The 19,418-nt window shown below is 41.8% G+C and overlaps 2 protein-coding genes across 6 annotated transcripts in view; both read right to left on the bottom strand.

Moving 5' to 3' along the window:
* Positions 1-209: 209 nt before the first annotated feature.
* On the bottom strand, positions 210-5,221 carry mlnr (motilin receptor). 4 transcript variants are annotated; one of them, XM_034207200.1, is made up of 3 exons: positions 5,093-5,204; positions 3,520-4,347; positions 210-1,844 (listed from the first exon to the last, which is right to left on the bottom strand). In XM_034207200.1, the coding sequence occupies exons 2-3, from the start codon at positions 4,301-4,303 to the stop codon at positions 1,537-1,539; spliced, it is 1,092 nt and encodes a 363-aa protein (XP_034063091.1). In that variant the 5' UTR covers positions 4,304-4,347; positions 5,093-5,204; the 3' UTR covers positions 210-1,536. The 4 variants fall into 4 exon arrangements, with proteins under 4 accessions (XP_034063091.1, XP_034063092.1, XP_034063094.1 ...); XM_034207201.1 differs by having other exon boundaries at positions 210-1,841; XM_034207203.1 differs by having other exon boundaries at positions 3,520-4,111; positions 5,093-5,159.
* Positions 5,222-7,151: 1,930 nt separating this feature from the next.
* Positions 7,152-19,418, bottom strand: part of fndc3a (fibronectin type III domain containing 3A) — a 60,616-nt gene continuing 48,349 nt past the window's right edge. The window contains exons 18-26 of one of the 2 annotated variants that reach the window (XM_034207103.1): positions 19,206-19,311; positions 18,859-19,034; positions 18,618-18,731; positions 18,328-18,477; positions 16,578-16,957; positions 15,596-15,808; positions 15,144-15,310; positions 14,005-14,129; positions 7,152-9,649 (exon numbers count right to left, since the gene is read on the bottom strand). In XM_034207103.1, the coding sequence (XP_034062994.1) occupies positions 9,326-9,649; positions 14,005-14,129; positions 15,144-15,310; positions 15,596-15,808; positions 16,578-16,957; positions 18,328-18,477; positions 18,618-18,731; positions 18,859-19,034; positions 19,206-19,311 (1,755 nt within the window). In that variant the 3' untranslated portion in view covers positions 7,152-9,325. The remainder of the gene's footprint in view (positions 9,650-14,004; positions 14,130-15,143; positions 15,311-15,595; positions 15,809-16,577; positions 16,958-18,327; positions 18,478-18,617; positions 18,732-18,858; positions 19,035-19,205; positions 19,312-19,418) is intronic. The other variant, XM_034207104.1, reaches the window with a different exon arrangement.

Below are 19,418 nucleotides of genomic sequence, written 5' to 3'. Positions count from 1 at the left end.
TCGTGCTGCTCGCTGATCTCTCCCCAGGTGAAGGCAGGATGGTCTGTGGCATTATAAGCTTTTAACCGCTGCTTCAGCTCCTCTGGCAGAGATGAATGGCTCGGTGAAAAAAATGTGTCATGAGGATGAGTCAGCCCACAGCGACTGTCTCTTAGTATTTGTGCAAACCAAGGCCCTGATGATTCATGGGCAAAATCACGACAGTTCCATTTAAGAGACAGAACCTTGAAAACTCTGCGTTTATTTGGGGATTAGACAGTGTTCAGGTTAAAAATAGGCTAAATACTTTGACGTTACCCTTCTTGCCAGAGTGCATGAGGTACAAAAAGAGTACAATTTCTAATAAAAAATGCAACATCAATGAGGAAATGGACAACGTTGTTGAGATTATGCAGGCGGAAGCAATAAAAGAAATAACCTATGCCGCTGCTGACAGCCTAATATTTTGTTCCTCTTTGAAATGCACTTAGAGCAGCCATTACTTTGAATATGGTGATGCAGGGACACTAGCCGCCAGCTTAAATCAAACTCAGAGCCCAGGTAATATAATAGCTGTGTCAGATTACATGATGGCCGGCACGTACGCAGCCTCAAATCCTCAGGGCTCAGGTGGCCTCACACAGACATCAACTATCCCATTTTCATATTAATCTGCTTTTATGAAGTTTATGTTGCATCTATTCACAGGAGAAATGGTACACAACAAACACAAACACTCAAATATCACACCGGAATATCCAATTTCAGATCTGCACAACTAATGGAGCACGGCTAATAGGTTGACTTGTTTTCAGTTTTTCTTGATTTATGAGAACGACAAACAAACATTAAACAAATTCAATCTTACAACAGAATGCAGTTGAGACTACAATTAAACATAATAAATGAGGACTCATTTCAAATGTGGCACAAACATCATCTGTCATTAACAAAGAAGGAGCGCTTATTATTATCAGCTGTTCAATAAGCACTTACACAATAGGCGACTGCATATATGAAAAAAAAACATTAGCCCAAAAAAATTGCAACAAAAGGTTTCTTAACTGTTTTGTGTAGTATAAGGTGTCCCTAATAAATTATGAAGGAGTTCATATCATTTTATTATCATACTTATTTTAAGGAATTTTCGGCCATCTTGGACGCCATCTTGAAAATTACACATTTCTAGTAGTCAGATTTCTTTGGACTTTTAGTATGTTATTAAGTACATCTGATACGACAATAATCCATTGAAAAACCTTTTGTTGCAATTTTGTTGGGGTCAAGCCATATTTGCAGCTGACCACAAAGCAAGATAAACATGTAGCAGCACACACTGTCGAGGTAAATACTTCTACATTAGGTGAAAACACTGTCTATATGTGATCAGAATGCCCCTGTGTGAAGCAGACTTTGCATTGAAGTGGAGCTCTCAGCCCTGTTTTCCCGCTCAAAGATACAATGGAACGAACATCTCCAACAAGGTTTCGCTCAACTCCTGAAACGTGCAATCTCTGAAGTCAATCAAACCTGTTAAAATCACTGCTCATGACCCCCTCAGACCCCAGTCAGGCTCTCATTCAGGGTGGAGATGTGGTCGATCACGCAGAGCTGCCTCTGGCCGTGGCGGGCTTGTATTTGCCGCTGGTGCAGCAGGAACAGGCGTTTGGCCGCGGCCCGGTACTTCCGGGACATGAGGTTGTAGAGGACGGGGTTGATGGAGGCGCTGAGGTAGCACAGCACCATGGAGGCCATGTTGAAGTTCTGGCTCAACATGGCCGTCTCGTAGTCGTCCACCTGGGCAAACAGGTTCCTGCCTATGTGATAGGGCAGCCAACAGATGATGAAGGCCAGCACCACCACTGCTGAGGGGGAATACAGTTAGGAGAGGGAAATTAGTTTAAAGGAATAGTTTGACTTTTTGTGAAAAACGCTAAGATTAACAGCTATTTTTGCTTTATCAGAAGTTTAAATAAAAATAAGAAACAGAGTATAAAGTTTGAATTGACAATACAAAAATGAAATTCAAGCAAATACAATACCACATGTTTTCTTATTGCCCATAAAGCCAAATGTAGAGCTTTAAATGTGATAGGATCAATACACTAATTTTACATGAGCAATAAACAATATTATAGCATCTCTCACAGATTATAATGTATTCTGGTTTTGTTAATAATAATAAGTTAATACAAAAATGTGTCTCGATCTTTGAGCACAGTATGATTTATGTTCTATTGTCACCCTTGACTTTCATTAATGACCAGCGGCAATAAACATCAAAGGAACTTATCTTTAAACCCACACACACACACACACACACACACACACACACACACACACACACACACACACACACACACACACACACACACACACACACACACACAGGGGTGAGGTAATCCCTGACTCACTGCTATTGGTTTAGAAGTCCCTGCAAATAAAATGGCCATCAATTTGTCTAATGGAGCCAGTCATATCTGGAAGGATGATACAAGTTCGTTAAATAATTAAAAGAGAGGTTTGTCTGGCCTACACAAGACTAATTATTTGTGAATAAACAGAATCCATTAATCGAAGACCTACATCATGGACAGAGTGAACAGATGATCATTGAGTGACTCCTGGGATGTGTGACGCCAGCGTAATACAAAAGGAGCCCAGGAGTATGGGACCATTTACATTTCCATTATGGTGATTTATGAAGACCTCTGATGACAATCCAATTTGGGATTCAACAAATGTGGATACAAATGGCAGCAAGTAGGACATCATGGGCTCTGTGCAGCGTGTGCTCAGCTAATGAACTGCCTTTATATCCTAATGGATACATCATGATTCAATATTTGGTTAATTCAGATTGGACTGGCCATGGTACTTTACTATCAAACAGGGTTTCCTGTGCAATAAGCCAGAGCTGCGTATTACGTCAATCAGCATGTGCAGAGCATGTATAGCCTCAGACAAAACTGAATTATTATCAAGCTTGCAATTCTCAAACCTGCCGGATAAAAGCAACACAATTCCCTGTGAAAACAATTTTAAAAAAGCTGGAATTAGGTTTAATTTAGTACAAATCAATATATATTATAACTAGCTTAATTTGCTAAAGCAAACACAATAGAGGCGGTGCAGTAAACAAGATATTTTTGATTCTCCGTCAGCCTATTATATTGCAACAGCAACAATGAAAGTTAGATTGATTGTATAAAAGAGATGGATTTGTGCTTTAGGCTTTTGCTACAAATAACGTTCCTGGTAATGTAATTCAGAGAAAGGTTTTTGAAAGTATAGGAAAGAAGTATAAACCCACTGCTCCTCCTACTAGGATGGGTTAAATACAGAGGTAAAATGTCACTGTGTGTGCTGTGTGCATGTATGTGTGACCATTAAAGAGGATTTCATCCTCCAATTATATCTATCTATCTATCTATCTATCTATCTATCTATCTATCTATCTATCTATCTATCTATCTATCTATCTATCTATCTATCTATCTATCTATCTATCTATCTATCTGTCTGTCTGTCTGCACTCACCCAGGATCTTGACTGTTTGCCTGTGAGACCGCTCTCGGGACAAAGCGCAGGGGCCTTGCAGGTCCATTTTGCTATTCCACAACTTGCATCCGATGGAGCCATAGAGGAAGATGAGGCAGAGCATGGGGCAGAAAAAGTAGGTGGTGGACACCCAGAGCATGATGTGCAGCTTCCCGGAACTGATGGCGTAGTTGCTGTGCTTGCACTGCCCTGTGTTGTAGTCTGGGTGTGTGTCATTGTCATACTCCACCCCAACGAGGAAGAGCGTTGGAGCGGCGGACACCAGGGCAAAGACCCACAGGGCGAAGATGATGTACTGGACCCTGCGTCGGGTCACCAACGCCTTGCTCCTGAGGGGGAAGCTGATGGCCAGGTAGCGCTCGATGCTCAGGGCCGTGATGTGCAGGATGGTGGCCGAGGTGCAGCCTTCGAAGATATAGTGATAGAAGCGACACACCACCTCCCCGAAAAGCCAGGGCACGTACTTCCACAGGCGGTAAAGGTCAAAGGGCAGGCAGAGGAAGATGATGAGGTCGGACACCGCCATGCTGGACAGGTAGAGGTTGGTGGTGGTCTTCATGTCCTTGAAGTGCTGGATGATGAGGATGGTCATGGTGTTGCCGGTCACCCCGATGATGAAGATGAGGATGCAGATGACAGTGACAGGGATGAGGGTGGAGGTGGGGAAGAGGGAGCCCTCGTAGTGATGGTCGTCTATGTTCAACTGGTCCATGGCCTCTGCTCCCCCCGCATTAAGGTCCACCTGGGGTCTGGTCCAGGGCATGCCCACTGTCACTGAGTGTTGGCACAGCAAAGGGGGAATCAAGACTTAAACAAGGAGAGAGAAATGAAACCATTAAAGGACTAAACTGGGGTTTCTTTTAAACTTCACTATATTTAGACATTTCTCCTGTCAGGGTTTATCGTTTTTTGTAGTTTTGTATTAATTTCACCTGGATTCATCTTCTTATTTATAGAACATGCATTTTCAAGCAGTTGGACTACCTACGTTGTACATTTATTATCTTTTCAATTTACACACTATATCTATTGCGTGTCTGTCCGTCCTGGGAGAGGGATCTGTTGCTCTCCCTGAGGTTTCTTAAATGTTTCCCCCATTAACTGTGGGGTTTCTTTGCAAGTGTTTCCTTGTCTGATGTTGGGGTCCAAGAACAGAAGGTGTTGTCTCCATATTCTGTACAAACTCTAAAGTCCACTGAGACAAATGTAAAATGTGTGATATTGGGCTATATAAATACACTTTGATTGATTGAGACCAATGATCATAAGGTCTGCCTTCTTTCATTTTGATCATTTAAACGTGAATTTAAATAATCGCACCGCATTTCCTTCTAGCAACAGTGTTGACTACAGAACTCAAATGCTAGAACTTTTGAATGGAAACTGGTAGATGGCTTTTTTCTTTAAAAGAATGTTAAATACAACAACAATATAAAGTAAAAGCAGGTTGTAGTAGAATAAATAAAACATGCATTTGATGCTCCTTTAACTTTTATACCTAAAAGTAGAAACAACATCCTTGTGTGGAATAAATAATGGCTGTTGACTTTACCTGTGAAACTCAGCTGGATCTCCTAAAAACGTTTTCTTGGTCTCTGTTGCGTTGCTGTGTGTCGATGGCGAGCGGCAGCAGGGTCTCATGAAGTGGCAGAGCCGGTTCCTGGTGCTCAGTGACCAGGAGAGCTCTGCTGAGAGATGAATAAGGGAGCACCTCCTCCACACCACCACCCTGAGGAGTGTGTGTGTGTGTGTGTCTAACTAATCAAATGATGATGAGACGGATGATGGTAAAAGGCATATGATGGAGGGAATACGATTGGAGGGACCCCCTTCCATCACTGCTGCTCCTCTGGGAGAATACATATAGATTAAGTACCATACTAATTTGAATTGAGTGTAAATACATGAGAAAACCACATATGAGGGATGTAGGTTTATTAATTGATGCATCAATCACTGAAAGCCCAGCGTGTTTGCTGAGCTGTCTGGGAGAAGTCACTGAAAAATGAGCCCTGTGTTTGCCTAATTGTCCACTTGCCCCATCCGTCACTCTACTTAGCTTCATCACTCCACACTCCCAATGGCACTTCTCGTCTTCGTCACTCTCACCTTACCTACCAGGCTTGTTATAATAAACTCAGTTTCATCTATGCTGGTTTAACAGGAATGTCATCTTTAAAGAATGTCCATAAAGTTTAGTTGGCGGTGAGAGCGAGTCTGAAAAGGTCAAAAGTTGTGTGAGTTCTTCCACCTGGTTTTCTGTTTAAGAATAGAAGATTTAATTCAGTATGACCTCCGGCAACACAGTTCTTCAGTTCATATCCAACTAATCCACAAATTCTGAGGTTTTCAGTCTGATTTGGATGAAGAGAAAGTGTCGCAAGCCCTGCAGATTAATATGAGAAGAATCATTTATGACTGTTTGTACATTTTCTTCAAATAATTGCATTCCCTATCTAGTTCTCCAGGCTGTGAACATATCACTTTCAGATTTTCTCTCCCTGATTTACAGGTTTTCCGGCTGTGTCCAAAGAAGCATTAGTCACCAAACCCTGGAGGGCCGTGCTCTGTTGGTTCAGAGCCACCATATCCATTAGGTCTAAATGAACCTTTGTAAGCAGAGTCACACTGACACCGGCTGTATCTGTGTGTTTACACTGAGCTGATCCCCAGCCGGATGCACCGCTCGGAGCTGAGGGGCAGCAGGAATGTCCCTGTTTACTCCTGTCAAAGAAACACGACAGGGAAAGCTTGTTTGTCCCCTTTTTAAGAAATGGGTGACCAGTGTGTCTCTCAACAAGAACCAATGATGTACACAGAAGAGTGAACGGAGTAAGCTTACTTAACATTAATCATGGCTCTCCTGCTCAGTTAACAGGAACTCTTGCTTCTCCAAAGGCTTTCATTCAACAGTTTCTCAAATACTGTCAGTCCATTATGTGGCGCTCATCACCTCATCAACTGTTGATAAAGGTTGATTTATTAAACTAAATCATCATTTCCCACAGCTCTATTTCTTGGTAGGAATTTAAATTTTGAACTACTGGTCAAACGTGACCAGAAATTACAGATTAGGACTACTGGGAAGGTATAGTTTACTTGCATCATGGCCTATTGTTCTCTCAAGCATTTTCAGATGATTTGACCCATTTAAAAACACTTGAAAGAAAAGGAAATGAAGTACCATTTTTGCTGATGATCAGTCTTTCCAGGCTTTAGTAGGGCAATGCTCTCAGCCAGATGTCATTTGAACATAAATGTATGATGATTTGAAACAACAAGGCTGAAACTCAGCATAAACCATTGAGATGCTGCGTCATCACTTTTCTATTTACAATTTTGTTTCTAGTCAGTTTGTTCCATGGCTAATTCTTGTTCTGTCCGACCGAAAGCGCAAAACCAAAGAAATATTCTACGGAAAAAAAGGAAATAATCCTCACGTTGGAACCAGTGCTGTGTAGGGTTCATTTCTTGATTTATCACTTAATGAATGGATAATTAGCATAGCTGACTTTTTTTCATATTAATATAGAAAGATTAGATTGTTGAACCTTGCAATATTTGATAAGTAATCCAAAGACAACAACAAAGACCAAAAATCAAACACGATAAAGAATTATAAATCTTTTATTGTGCATGGATCCTTTGTAGATATCATGGCTATACAGATACACTTTAGATACATATCTATGATTATACATTTTCCCATAACGAACATTTTAAAGTGATATGTCTGGTAGTATGTATAGTATAACAAATTTTCATTTTGGAATGTACGGTGTATGAGGTAACTGCAAACATTAAAATTACATAAAAATGGTCTCTATTTTTGTGCATATTTTATTCATTTTTGTAGCATTTTGTTAATCTCCCCAACCAAAGGTAGTAAGCCCAGGGTGAAGCGGTGTTAAAATGGCACACGTTGCAATCGCTATCAAAAATAGGATTTTGAATTCTTTAAATGACAGAGCAGACATTTGCAGAATGTCTGAAAGACCAAATCATGTAATTATCCAAGACGTTTCGCAAGGTACCTGCATTTCATTTTTACGGTTGCAACAGCAGTTATCTTCCCAAAACCAAACAACACTAGACCCTACAGCCAGATCACCACTGAAAACTCAGGGTTAGAAATCTGTTACAGATACTTAACACACAGAGAAAAGGCAAATTTAGATTCACAGGAAGTACATGATATAACACATTTTGTATCTGCCATTTGCGTTCCATGATTCATGAGTACTCAGGATGTATTATTTTCTCTGGAGAGTATTAACTTATATTACTTCAATATTATAAAAAAATATACTTCACACATGTATGACCTGACAAAATAAATCAAAATAAATCATAAGTAATACATATAACTACTTTCCATTTCTCTCCTGATTACATATGTTTACTATCATCAAATAAATGTTGCAAAATAAAAGTAAATAAAACCCATTTTAGAGTCGTTAAACACTAAAAAAAGAAATCAAAACTTGAGAAATTAAGAAAAATCTCCAATTAAGGCCTCTGAAACAACTGGTACATACTTTTTTTTCTCTCTTTTTTTTTTTTTGCTGAGAAAGATCAGCTGTTTCAGCGACACATGATGTGGTACTACAACTTTTAAAACACCCAAAACACAAGTAGGGTTGCACAATCTCAAAGTGTGTTCTATAAAATTCATCGCAAGACCAAGACGCAGTCAGTCGAGGTTTCTTCTTCCACTAAGGTGCAAAATCAATTACTGGGGAAAAACAAAAAACAGAAGAAAAGAAAAACATACAGGTAAGCATACATTTTCTGTGCTGAACAACAATATTTCGGAGTAAAGCAGCAGTATAACTATATGATAGTAAAAATAATTATAATTCACTGTTAGTTTGGTTTTTGTTTGTTTTCTAACTTTATACTGAGCATTTTTTTTCCTCAAACGTACAGGTCCTCGTGTCTTCACTGTACAAAAATATACTAACATTTCTCCAGTCATTTTTGCATCCTTAAACATTCTGAACATCAAAAAGGTTGGAAAGTGCTAAATGAACGCTGTCTATCGCGTGAACAAGATTTTCATTTCCGTTCCTCCTCTCAATAAACCCACCTAAAACTCCAGCAGGGGGTTAAGTCCCCCTTCATCTGGCCCTGACGCCCCCCCAGCCGTGTACCTCTGTGGCACTAAACTACATACGGTATACACACCTGGACACCCCCCCCACAGTGCAAACACTGGCCCACCAGGTCCCAGGATCAAAAAGCACATAGGCTAAAGACACACCTACATACATTTTGAACACATCTATCAAAAAACAGGTTGATACTGGACACATTAATGGAAATATAAATAATGACTATTTCTATACATATATATATTCTGTGTATCTATATATACTGTAATCAACAAGTATGTGAGTCGAAGCGGCCCTTCTCCCCTCTACCCATGACCCTCTTCCAAAATGAAACCCTGCTCTTTTCTGACTTCTTTTTCACGCATTATCATGATGAAACAGAAATGTGAACTGAACAACAGATACCACAAAGTGGGGAGGGGGTGACAAAGGCAGGAGAGGCAGGGAGTTATCACAGGTGCCAAATAAGTTGTTACATCTTCAATTTTTAACTGCTATTCAGCTGTCACTCACCAGCCCACCTTCCCGCTGCACCCCAATGTGGAAAATACAATTATTCTGTTGACAGCAGGGGGAGAAAACAATAAGTACAAAACAACAGAGAGAGAGAGACAGAGGGGGGGGCGGGGAAGAATAAAGCTATAACCCTGCAGCTGGGCGGCGCAAACTGCTTATTTAATAACAAAGTACTGTATGACGAAAGCGATGAGGATGGCGATAACAGCGAACACCATGAGGAGGAGGAACGCGCACTGCTCGTCCGTCAGGCTCCGTCTGGCTCGGTTGGATTCCACGCCGGCCCGGGACCCCGAGCCGGCCGCCCCCCCGCTCACCGCCACGTCGCTCCGCTGGGGGGAGAGGGTCACTGTGGGGCTGTAGGGGCCGCTCAGCTCAGGGGCCTCCTGGCACTGTCTGATCGCACACACCCGGAAACGGTAGTCGCTGTTGGGCTGCAGGCTCTGGACATGGAAGGATGTCGCAGAGCCTTTGTATGACTGTAAAGAAAGGAACAAAAGTGTGATTAAATACTGTAAATAGGACAAAAAGAGAGCTTAAAGGTCTCCCATTATACTATTTTCAGGCATATATTATAGGTCTCAGATATATAAAAAACATTTCTATGAAGTGTTTTGCTCAAAATGCCAAACAGATCACCCATTGTAGCCTCATACCCCTCTATTTCAGCCCTGTTAGAGAAGAGCTGATTCTGGGTCCATAGCTTTATAAATAAAGAAAAAAAAGAGAGGAGAGCTCATGCAGGAGAATTGTACCCAGTTATTCAGCTAAATGCTGCCATGATTAAATGCCGTATCATGTTCCAAACCACATTAAGGATTATTTCTGAAACAGTATGGAGCTCAAATGCTTTTTCTCGGACAGGTTTACCACAAGGTGAGTTCCTTTTTATATCCTGCTTTTTTTTTGTACACATACTCTCTACAGTACATGTTAGTTCTGAGTGTTAGCGATGCTTGCTAATGTGAAACGGACCATATTATGTCCAAAACACGTAGCGCATTGTTTCTGATACAGCAACGTTTCTGATTGGGCCATGCGCGTAAAGCCAGCCCACATTTTACTAATGTTGCCATGACCGCAGCAAATCTGGATCAGCTCCGTTGTACCCCCGTTTTTAGAGCTTTAGGTACGGAGGAAAAGAGAGAGGGTTTTGTTTTCTGACACTTTGTGAGTTCCCTAACACCGGGGACACACAGGGCTAGGCATTATAAATGGCCCGCTGGCCCGGAAGTCCTGTGGTATTGGTATTTTGACAAGCAATTTTGTTAAATTGTTTCGTTTATTAACGCTACAACATAGCGTTTCGTGAGGCAGTTGTCATTGTTGGATGAAAAGCAAACGGCTGTTTGCTGCGGTGCAGAGCGCAGCGCAGCAGGCTCCCGTGTGCGGGAGTGCGCTCCTTTCAAATCAAATCAAGTTTTATTTATATAGCACATTTTTAAAACGATTTTTGGTCGAGCCAAAGTGCTGTACATGCAATAAAAACACTTTACTGCGATAGCAAAACAGAACACAATAAATTACAACAGCAAATATAAAAATCAAACACAGGGAAATGTCAGGAGTCGTGCTCCGCTCTGACTAGAAGGCCAGGGAGAAGAAGTGAGTCTTAGTGTTGATTTAAAAACCCCTAGAGTCTGGGCTGACCTCACATGGAGGGGCAGAGTGTTCCAGAGCCTGGGGCCCGCTGCTGCGAAGGCTCGGTCCCCTCTGGTTTTGAGCCTGGTCTTGGGTACTATCAGTAGCAGCTGGTCAGCCGACCTTAAAGCTCTGGCTGGGGTGTAGCGATGGAGGAGTTCTGCTATATAAGCCGGAGCCAGCCCATTTAGTGCTTTGAACACAAATAAAAGGAGTTTAAAATCAATTCTGAACCGAATTGGAAGCCAGTGTATTGAGGCCAGAATTGGGGTGATGTGGTGACGCTTTTTATGGCCAGTGAGAAGACGCTGCGTTCTGGACTAGCTGCAGGCGTCTAATCTACGCTTGGTCCATACCCACGTATAGAGCGTTGCAATAATCCAGCCTCGTAGTTACAAAGGCGTTAATAACCCTTTCTAGTAGGGCTGCACGATATTGAAAAAAAACTGACATTGCGATATTTTTTCCCCCTGCGATATATATATATATATATATATTGCGTTTTTTTTAACTATATTTAACCGGATGAAGGATTTTAGTCACGGACGTCTGGATCTTAACTGGTTGACTCATCGTACCTTAAGTCATGATCTAACATGTCATGATAATGCATGTTGCTTACCCTCAAATAAGGGGGTTCATCTGTGAATGAAGAAGAGAAGAACCTTTTTGTATCCAAAATAGTTCCAAATGGCAGATGTTGCTTTTCTTTTTGGAAGTAAATCTTCATTCTCGCCGGTATTGTCCTTCTCTTCCCCGCTCATTTTTTACCTGTGTTTTGATGGTCTGCAAACTGGCGGGGCGGGGCCTGCTGTGATCTGATCAAGAATGATTGTGATTGCTGGTTTGCTGTGCATGCAGAGCCTGCATGTCACTCACTCAAGTACCCCTGACATGAGCGCCGCGCAAGTTTTCCTTTTGTAGCAAGCAGCAAAATAATTGTAACATGACGTGTTTGAGTTAATGTACCTACTTAATATCGCACGTCCTAAAAAAATGTAAAAAAAAAAAAAAAAAAATGAATACAAACATTTAATAAAAACGCACGTCCCTGCGATGTGAATATCGCGCATGCGCATATCGCGGTTATCGCCATGACACAATATATCGTTCAGCCCTACTTTCTAGGTCTTTAAAATATAAAAACGACTTGGTCTTGGCCAATAGTCGCATTTTAAAAAAGCAGGGCTTGACTACGGTGCTGACCTGCTTATCAAATGTAAAAGCGCTATTGAAGGTCACTCCAAGGTTCATGACAGAGGGGAGGATGTTTTTATTGAGGGAGCCCAAAATATCAACCGGCGAGGCTAGAGACTTAGTAATAGGCTTTACTATAGACTTTCGCACCACCTAATCATTCGCCAACATGTTTTTAAAAACACCGGTAACCTGCCAAGCGCCTGGCAAAAAACAATCTTCAAATAAAAGAAAGTCACCGGAGGAGTTAAAGGAGAGTGAGAGGGAGTATGAGAAGAAGAGGGAGAGAAAGTTTCAGCCACACTGGCTTGATCGATGGAGTTGGCTTCAATATGATGCCAACATAAACAAGGTCTTTTGTCGGCTCTGTACATCAATGCCGACCTATGCTGACAAGTAAGTGAAGAGTAGAAAATATATAAAAGGTATATTCACTATAGGGAAATGTCCCAGCAGTTTAAGATAATGAAGGTTCTAATCTATTACATAGCCATTACATTTCTAACTCCTGATAATGACAGGAAGGCACAAAGTGTATTATACACATAATAATACTCTTAGCAGAAATGTCACCCTCCTTTTTTTCTTTAACATTGACCACAATTTAATAATTTTAATAAACCAAATATGATCAATTGAGGAAAACGAGGAAGAACTGATGATTCAAATGTTGTAGTACAAGTAGTAATGTAGTTTGTGCATAAATTACTTCAACAAATGTGTTCATTTTCTTTATTATTGGACGAATGCTCCGGGCCAGTGGTTACAATCGTGGGGCCAGTGACAATGAACATCTACTGGCCCTACACATATTTATGTATAAAAGACATAAAAAAGTGCATACTGCATAATAGGGGACTTTTAAATGATTTGATTTCTGTCTTTTTATTAAGAGACAAATGATGTGTCTTTTGCATCTTTCATCATGATGTTTCTGATATGTCACTGAGGGATTCTGTAATTCAGCTGCTTTAAGGATACTAGCCTGAACCTGGTGACCAATATTGACTTAAGATGGTTGAATTGGATTGAACTACTGGGAAATAAAAGCAGGCAAAATCATTGTAATCTAACGGCTCATTCCTGACGTTGCCTTTCTGTTCTTTCAATTGTCAGGTATAATGGGAAATACGGTTATGCATCCTTTTTGAGCTTTGGCTATTTTTCAATTTACAGACTATTTTCTGATTTATTTGTAGGAGTTATGTAATGTGTCACCTTGGATGAAGGGGGATGCCATCTGCTTTGGCTGTTTGCCCAGCCAACACGCCCACATGTTTTTAGAGATGCTTGTAAACCTGCACTGTTTGTTTGTACACACACTGTTCTGATTCTATTTACTGAGTGACCTTTTGAAGGTAAGCCTGAAATTGTATTTATCAAATCCCCAGTTTTGATTGGTTATGAATTGGGTATGTAATAAAAAAATATAGGCGACTAGGCCTTTTCAAATTAAAACATTTCAAAGGGTCCTTTTTACACTACACTAGCCCTGCAGGTGCACATAAATGAAACTAAACCACCTCAAATAAACTCCTTTCCGCAGATTCCCCTTTCTTCAACATGAGCTTTCGAGTTGAGGCCACTGAGACTGACAATAAGCGTGGAAACAAATTCATGCAGCATAGCAACCACATATTTCAACTCCCTCATTCAATAGCCATGTATGATGAGGTTGGATTAGCATAAGCCTGATGTGGCCATTACTCCCCGTTAACATGGCTGGAGGCCACTGAGAGGGATGGATGTGCTGGCAGCGACCATACACCTGGGATACCTCATGGATCAATGACCTTTGCATAATGGGCAATTTAAAGCCAGCGGTGACTAATACAGACGCCTCTAAGCCGCGGAGAAAATATTAAGGCCCCGGATCCATCTGTATCCTGATCTGCATAACATGGCCCCCGTGATGAATGGCAGGTCAGCTGTAGGTAAGGACAGGACATATATAGGGAGAGGGGAGTACCAAGCCTTCACACAGCAACATTAGTACCTGTTTAAAATCAGAGTTTCCCATCATGCACTGCAAGGTGTAGATGATAGGGTCCCCCTTCATGGGCGGCAGGGATTCCCATGTGACTTCACAGGAGTTGTCATCCAGACGCTCCACTTTAGGTACTAAGAGAGGGGAAGAGAGAGCAGATTTGATGAAAAGCACTTCAAATAAAAGATCAATCCATCTGAACAAGACATGTTTTTAATGAGGAGGAAAAACAAATGTTTGCTGCAAGGGTCTAAGGACAGAGGGGGTTGAATGCTTTACAAACTGTAAAGTTCACAGAGACACATGTGTAATTTGTGATGGTATATAGATAACCACATGGTTTGAACTTCTTAGGGATATAATCAAGAAAAACACAGCTGATTGTATAATTTAATTATTTAATGCAAGACAACATTTTTTAAGCCAAAAATATTTGTATATGTTCTTTGAACTTTCTGATCGAATCAGAGCGTTGCAAAAATAATTGCTTTAACACAATAAAACTTGCTTTGTTATGTGCAGTGGCTCATGATGTATTAAGGGTGATTTCTAGACAACTATATATAAATGTTCACGTTGCCATAACGATGACTCATGCTCTTCTTTAGGTAGGTGGCATTTTGAACAAAAACAACAAAAACAAGTGGTTGTTTTGAACTAGTGAAGTGCCCCGGTAATCATGACGAAAACACAAGTAGCACAGAGGACTTGAATGACTTTTGGCATTATGATAATAGGCTTTGGGTTCGGCTGGATTCAAACTGTTGATGGCTAAGACTCAACTTCACTGTGTGGGGATGAAAGCGTTAGTGGGTGACACTGACAAACTGCTTGAATCAAAAGAAGTGGCGCATTGAGAATATAAACCTACGTCATTTTAACTGACTTCAATGTGTAGGATCAAAAGAGTCTGTGCAGAGCGCCGAGCTGAACAACCAGGCTCACGATGACAGCCGACATGTCTCTGGGTGCTGTGTCTTCATCAAAAGCAAGACTAATATGGATGGACTGAGGTTAAAAGCTGAGCACACTCACTGTCTGTACGTCAGTGAGTGTTTGTAAAGATAATAAGAGCTGATCTACATTGGGTAGGGATAGGAATAGATAGTTAGAGAGAGAGATATGAAGAAAAAGAGCTGCCATTGTACCTTTCACTGGGACTGGAGGAGAGCGCGGGGTGGTGAATGTGTAAACATTGGAGAAGGGCCCTTCGCCCGCCTCATTAAAGGCCTGGATGCGGAACGTATAAGAGGTAGACTCATTAAGCCTCTGGACTTTGTGTGTGTGGCATGGTCCTTTATACAAGGATATAAATCTGCAATGACAGGAACATTGAAAAGTGTGGGAGAGAAAGAGAAAGGATTTAATAATGAGCAAAATATGACAAAAAGCAAACGATACGAGTGTCTTCTCTGTTAGGGTATATACAGAGGCACATCATCAGCTGCTGTCTCCTTACACTGTGAACACACTATCTGCTGAATTACTTTCTATGAACCCCGCCCTCCTGGATGCAGTTATCTGAAGCCTTCGCTCTCCCCTCTTCTCTGTTTATCTGTCGTCAGGTCACTCCCCCTCGGCTGACTAATGGGCCACTGACCTGCCGCTCTTGTCCCCCATCTGCAGCTGGAACTGGAGGGCGTCTGAGGTGGCGGCTTTGGCAGGGCCATCGCCCCACTTGAGCCTGAGGGTCTGGTGGCTGAAGGCAGTGCACTCCAGGCGGGGGGGCTGCGGGGGCAAGGGCTTGGTCTTAAGCTTAAAGGTGTGGCTAAAGGGGCTGGCTCCCAGGCTGTTCAGGGCTTGGATTCGGATCCTGAGGAAGAAGAAGAGACATGTCAACATTAGTAGGGAGCTTCAAGCACTGACCTGACCTTGAGTGGCTGTCAAATTGCATTAAAGGTCCCCTATTATTCTCTTTTTCCTCAATATATTATAGGTCTCAAATATATACAAAACATGTCTGATGTGTTTGGCTTGAAATACCTAACAGATCACCCATTGTAGCATCCCATAATCCCCTCTGTTTCAGCCCCGTTTCAAAAGTGCTGATTCTGTGTCTGATACTTTAGATGAAAAGAAGGTGCCACTCTCCTCTGAGAGATGATTGTTTATGTATAAAAGACAAAGTGGATTTAGCATAATAGGTGACCTTTAAGAGTGTTTTATCTCACTGACAGATGAGGACGTTCAGCCGTTGTTAGAAGTCAAACCTTTGATGTTGTTATACACCAGCTTTATCTTTAATCAAACATTAATTGAGAAGAACAACCAGCCTGATGCTAGAGGAACATTGGTAGATTGTGAAAAGAATAGTTTCCTGGACAACTGCCAGCGCTTGTAAGAATAACCTGGATTTACTAATGTAACTAATTATATTTGGTGTCAGATTTACTCTTGGGTTTCCTTGAGTACAATAAATGAACAAACCAGTGTGGAGTGTAAATGATTTGTATCACATTTCAGGATTTGTGAGCACTGGGATCTAACGGTTTCTAACTGTTACTGCTCGTTTGCATCTCACAGTTGTGTAGTATAAGAAACACATAAGGGAAGGTTTATTTTTGTTCTGTTGGAGCACCGACCTGTAGCTGGTGTCGGGCTGCAGATGCTGGATGACGTGTTTGGTGACAGGGTCGATAACAATGGGCTGACGCTCTCCAAGGTCAATCAGGTAGGATGTGATCTCAGAGCCGTGATCACATGGGGGGTCCCACCTGATGCCCAGGCAGGTGGACGGAGAGTAGAGCGGTGGTGGCCGGGAAGCGCCGTCCTCATCCTCCTCCTCCTCCTCGTCTTCTTCTTCTTCTTCTTCTTCTTCTTCTTCTTCTTCCACTTGTGTCTCGTACCTTTGCAAATCGGACTCCTTCAGCGCGTAGATGTTGCTGACGGCTGCGGGAACAGAGCAGGGGGTATGGCACAACACCGCCTCGCTGAAGGGCCCCACGCCGGCCACATTCACTGCCTGCACAACAGCAGAACAAAGGAGTCAGCTGATTCAGTCAACGTTAACGTGAAAGGACACATGTAAGGTCCATGTGTCACCACAAGGGGGCATTCCAATGTAAACAAGACTCAAGATTCAAAGATAAGCTACAGTGTAGAAAAGGGAATACATTCTTACGACCAGAGCTCCTCCAACAATGCAACATATATAATAAAATACAAATAAAAAATAGTGCAAGAAGTCTATATACATGTAAATAGAATATTATATACAAGAACAGAATGTGGAATTCAATATTGTACATTAAGACAAAATTAAATACGGTTTATTGTGGTGATAACTATTTAGATAAATAAGTAGATTGCAAGATTACAAACGGATGAATGTTTATCGAGGCACTCGGGTGTTTAGCATGACTGCGGAGGGTTTTAAGTCCTGACAATTATGTTGTTTTAAATTTGAAAGCTTATGTGAAAAATATATATATATAATGACATCTTTGAAAAACTAGGACAATCATGTTTAGGTTTGTAAACAATTATATGATGAAGTCTGGTTTGAAAGCCTGACACAAGTGTAATATTTAGGGATGGTCTGGGTACGAGTACTGCCTGTACTTTAGACAAATAGTGGGTAGTCGGGAAAATCATAATCACACAGCAAGTTATCTAGCACGAAATCAACCAGTGTCCCCACATTCCTCCTTTGTTGGACCACAGTAGAGGCAGCATGAGTACAGCACATCCTGAAATATCAGCCTGAACCAGATCTCAATCTGCAACAATCTCTCTTTTCTTTCAACAAAAAAAAATACAGTTTTTTCTGTCACACATGCAATCAGTGAAACAGCGTATTATACACATGGCCTCACTTTATTCATATCACTCGTTAATCATGATGAAGTAACTAGTGAACCAACCAACTGCAATTAAGATTATAAACAGAGGTAATGCAGCTTTTACCAAGCATCGCAGGCAGGCACTCTATCAAACCTCTGCCCACCATTCCGGCAAATCCTCAAAAGCAATCATTTTCCGCTATGAAATTGCTGAATGGATTAAAATGAACCCATCACTTACACTGAGAGCAGAAGAACATCATATCAGAAATGTTCTCTAAATAATCCCCGACCAAACTTATCTAGAGAATCTTTAATTCATTTAATTTCCCCCATATTTCATCTAAAATATAGCTCTAACCTGTTGCTAGCGGACAAAGACAAGATTATAAGAAAAAGAAGGAAAAAAAATCAGTGAAGAAATATATCTCCATCTTGCATATTTTAATACTGACATAGCTATAAATAATAACCACAAACCTGTGACTCCAACAAACCCCCTAATTTCTTCAGATTTATATATTTTTCCTGCTGTTTATAAAGGGCTCACCTGTACCCGGCAGAAGTAATTGGTCGCAGGCAGCAGCCCCTTCATCTCATGGCTGAGCACTGGTCCGCTGTAACACACCTGCATGCTGCCATCAGCTGCCCCCCACTCCAGACGACACTCGGTCACCGGAGCTCCGTTGCAAGGAGGGGCCTGTAATGCAAACACAGATCAAAATATCACCCGTCACTTAACCTGAAAAGAGTTTCAGATATCAGATATATCTTTAGAATGAATCATGGGATATTATTTTGTATGCGTCAATAGGGAAATAGAAGTGGTACTAGTCTTACCTCCCAGCTCACAACAACACAGCTGGGGGATTTGCATGTGGTGGAAGGAGCCTTGCACTGCTCAGGGGCCCCAGGGCCGGTTGTGACCTCACAGCGCTCCGTAAGAGGTCCAAACTATCCGCAACAAAAAGAACATGTACTGTTTGAGATTCAGTGGGAGAGGCTTCAAAGCATGTAACAGATAACAAACACCAATCTCTAGTGTTGTTATTGATAGATCCGTTTGGGCAGTCTCTCTCACCCCGGCCTTGTTCGCTGCCTTGAGCCGGAAGCTGTAGGTTTTGCCAGGCATTAAGCCTCCCACAGAGCAGTCCAACTCTGGCCCCTGGTAGACCTCCCTGCTCTCCTCAGACTGCGGCCCACTCACTTCCACACTGTAGCAGGACACCAGGCTGCCTCCGTCTACCTGTGGAGGGCCTGGGAAACATGTGAGAAAACAATTTACATTAGGAAGGAAGACAATACAAAGGAAACTGTTCAAATACGAATTGCATCATCACAACTCAGGTAGTTAGTTAGACAAATAAATGCATCAACTGAAGCTAGAATACATCCCACACAGATCTGACTTGCAGAAGAATGACTCACCCCAGCGCAGTTGCACCTCCCTGGCTTTGGGTTTGCCCACCAGCCGAGGGGGCTGGCAGGGCCCTGGAGGCACTGCGGGAGTCTGGACCTGCAGGGTCTCCGACAGCTTGCAAGGAACGACACCACACCAATTAAGACACAGAGAAAATAACAAATTGACAATCCCCACCCCCCTCCTCTCTTACTCCCAAACACAACACAAACACAGTGGAT

Source organism: Gymnodraco acuticeps, unplaced genomic scaffold (assembly GCF_902827175.1).
Source record: "Gymnodraco acuticeps unplaced genomic scaffold, fGymAcu1.1, whole genome shotgun sequence".
Classification (NCBI taxonomy): Eukaryota; Metazoa; Chordata; class Actinopteri; order Perciformes; family Bathydraconidae; genus Gymnodraco; species Gymnodraco acuticeps.
The sequence above is the reverse complement of the archived record's forward strand: the minus strand, read 5'-3'. Positions and strand labels throughout refer to the sequence as shown.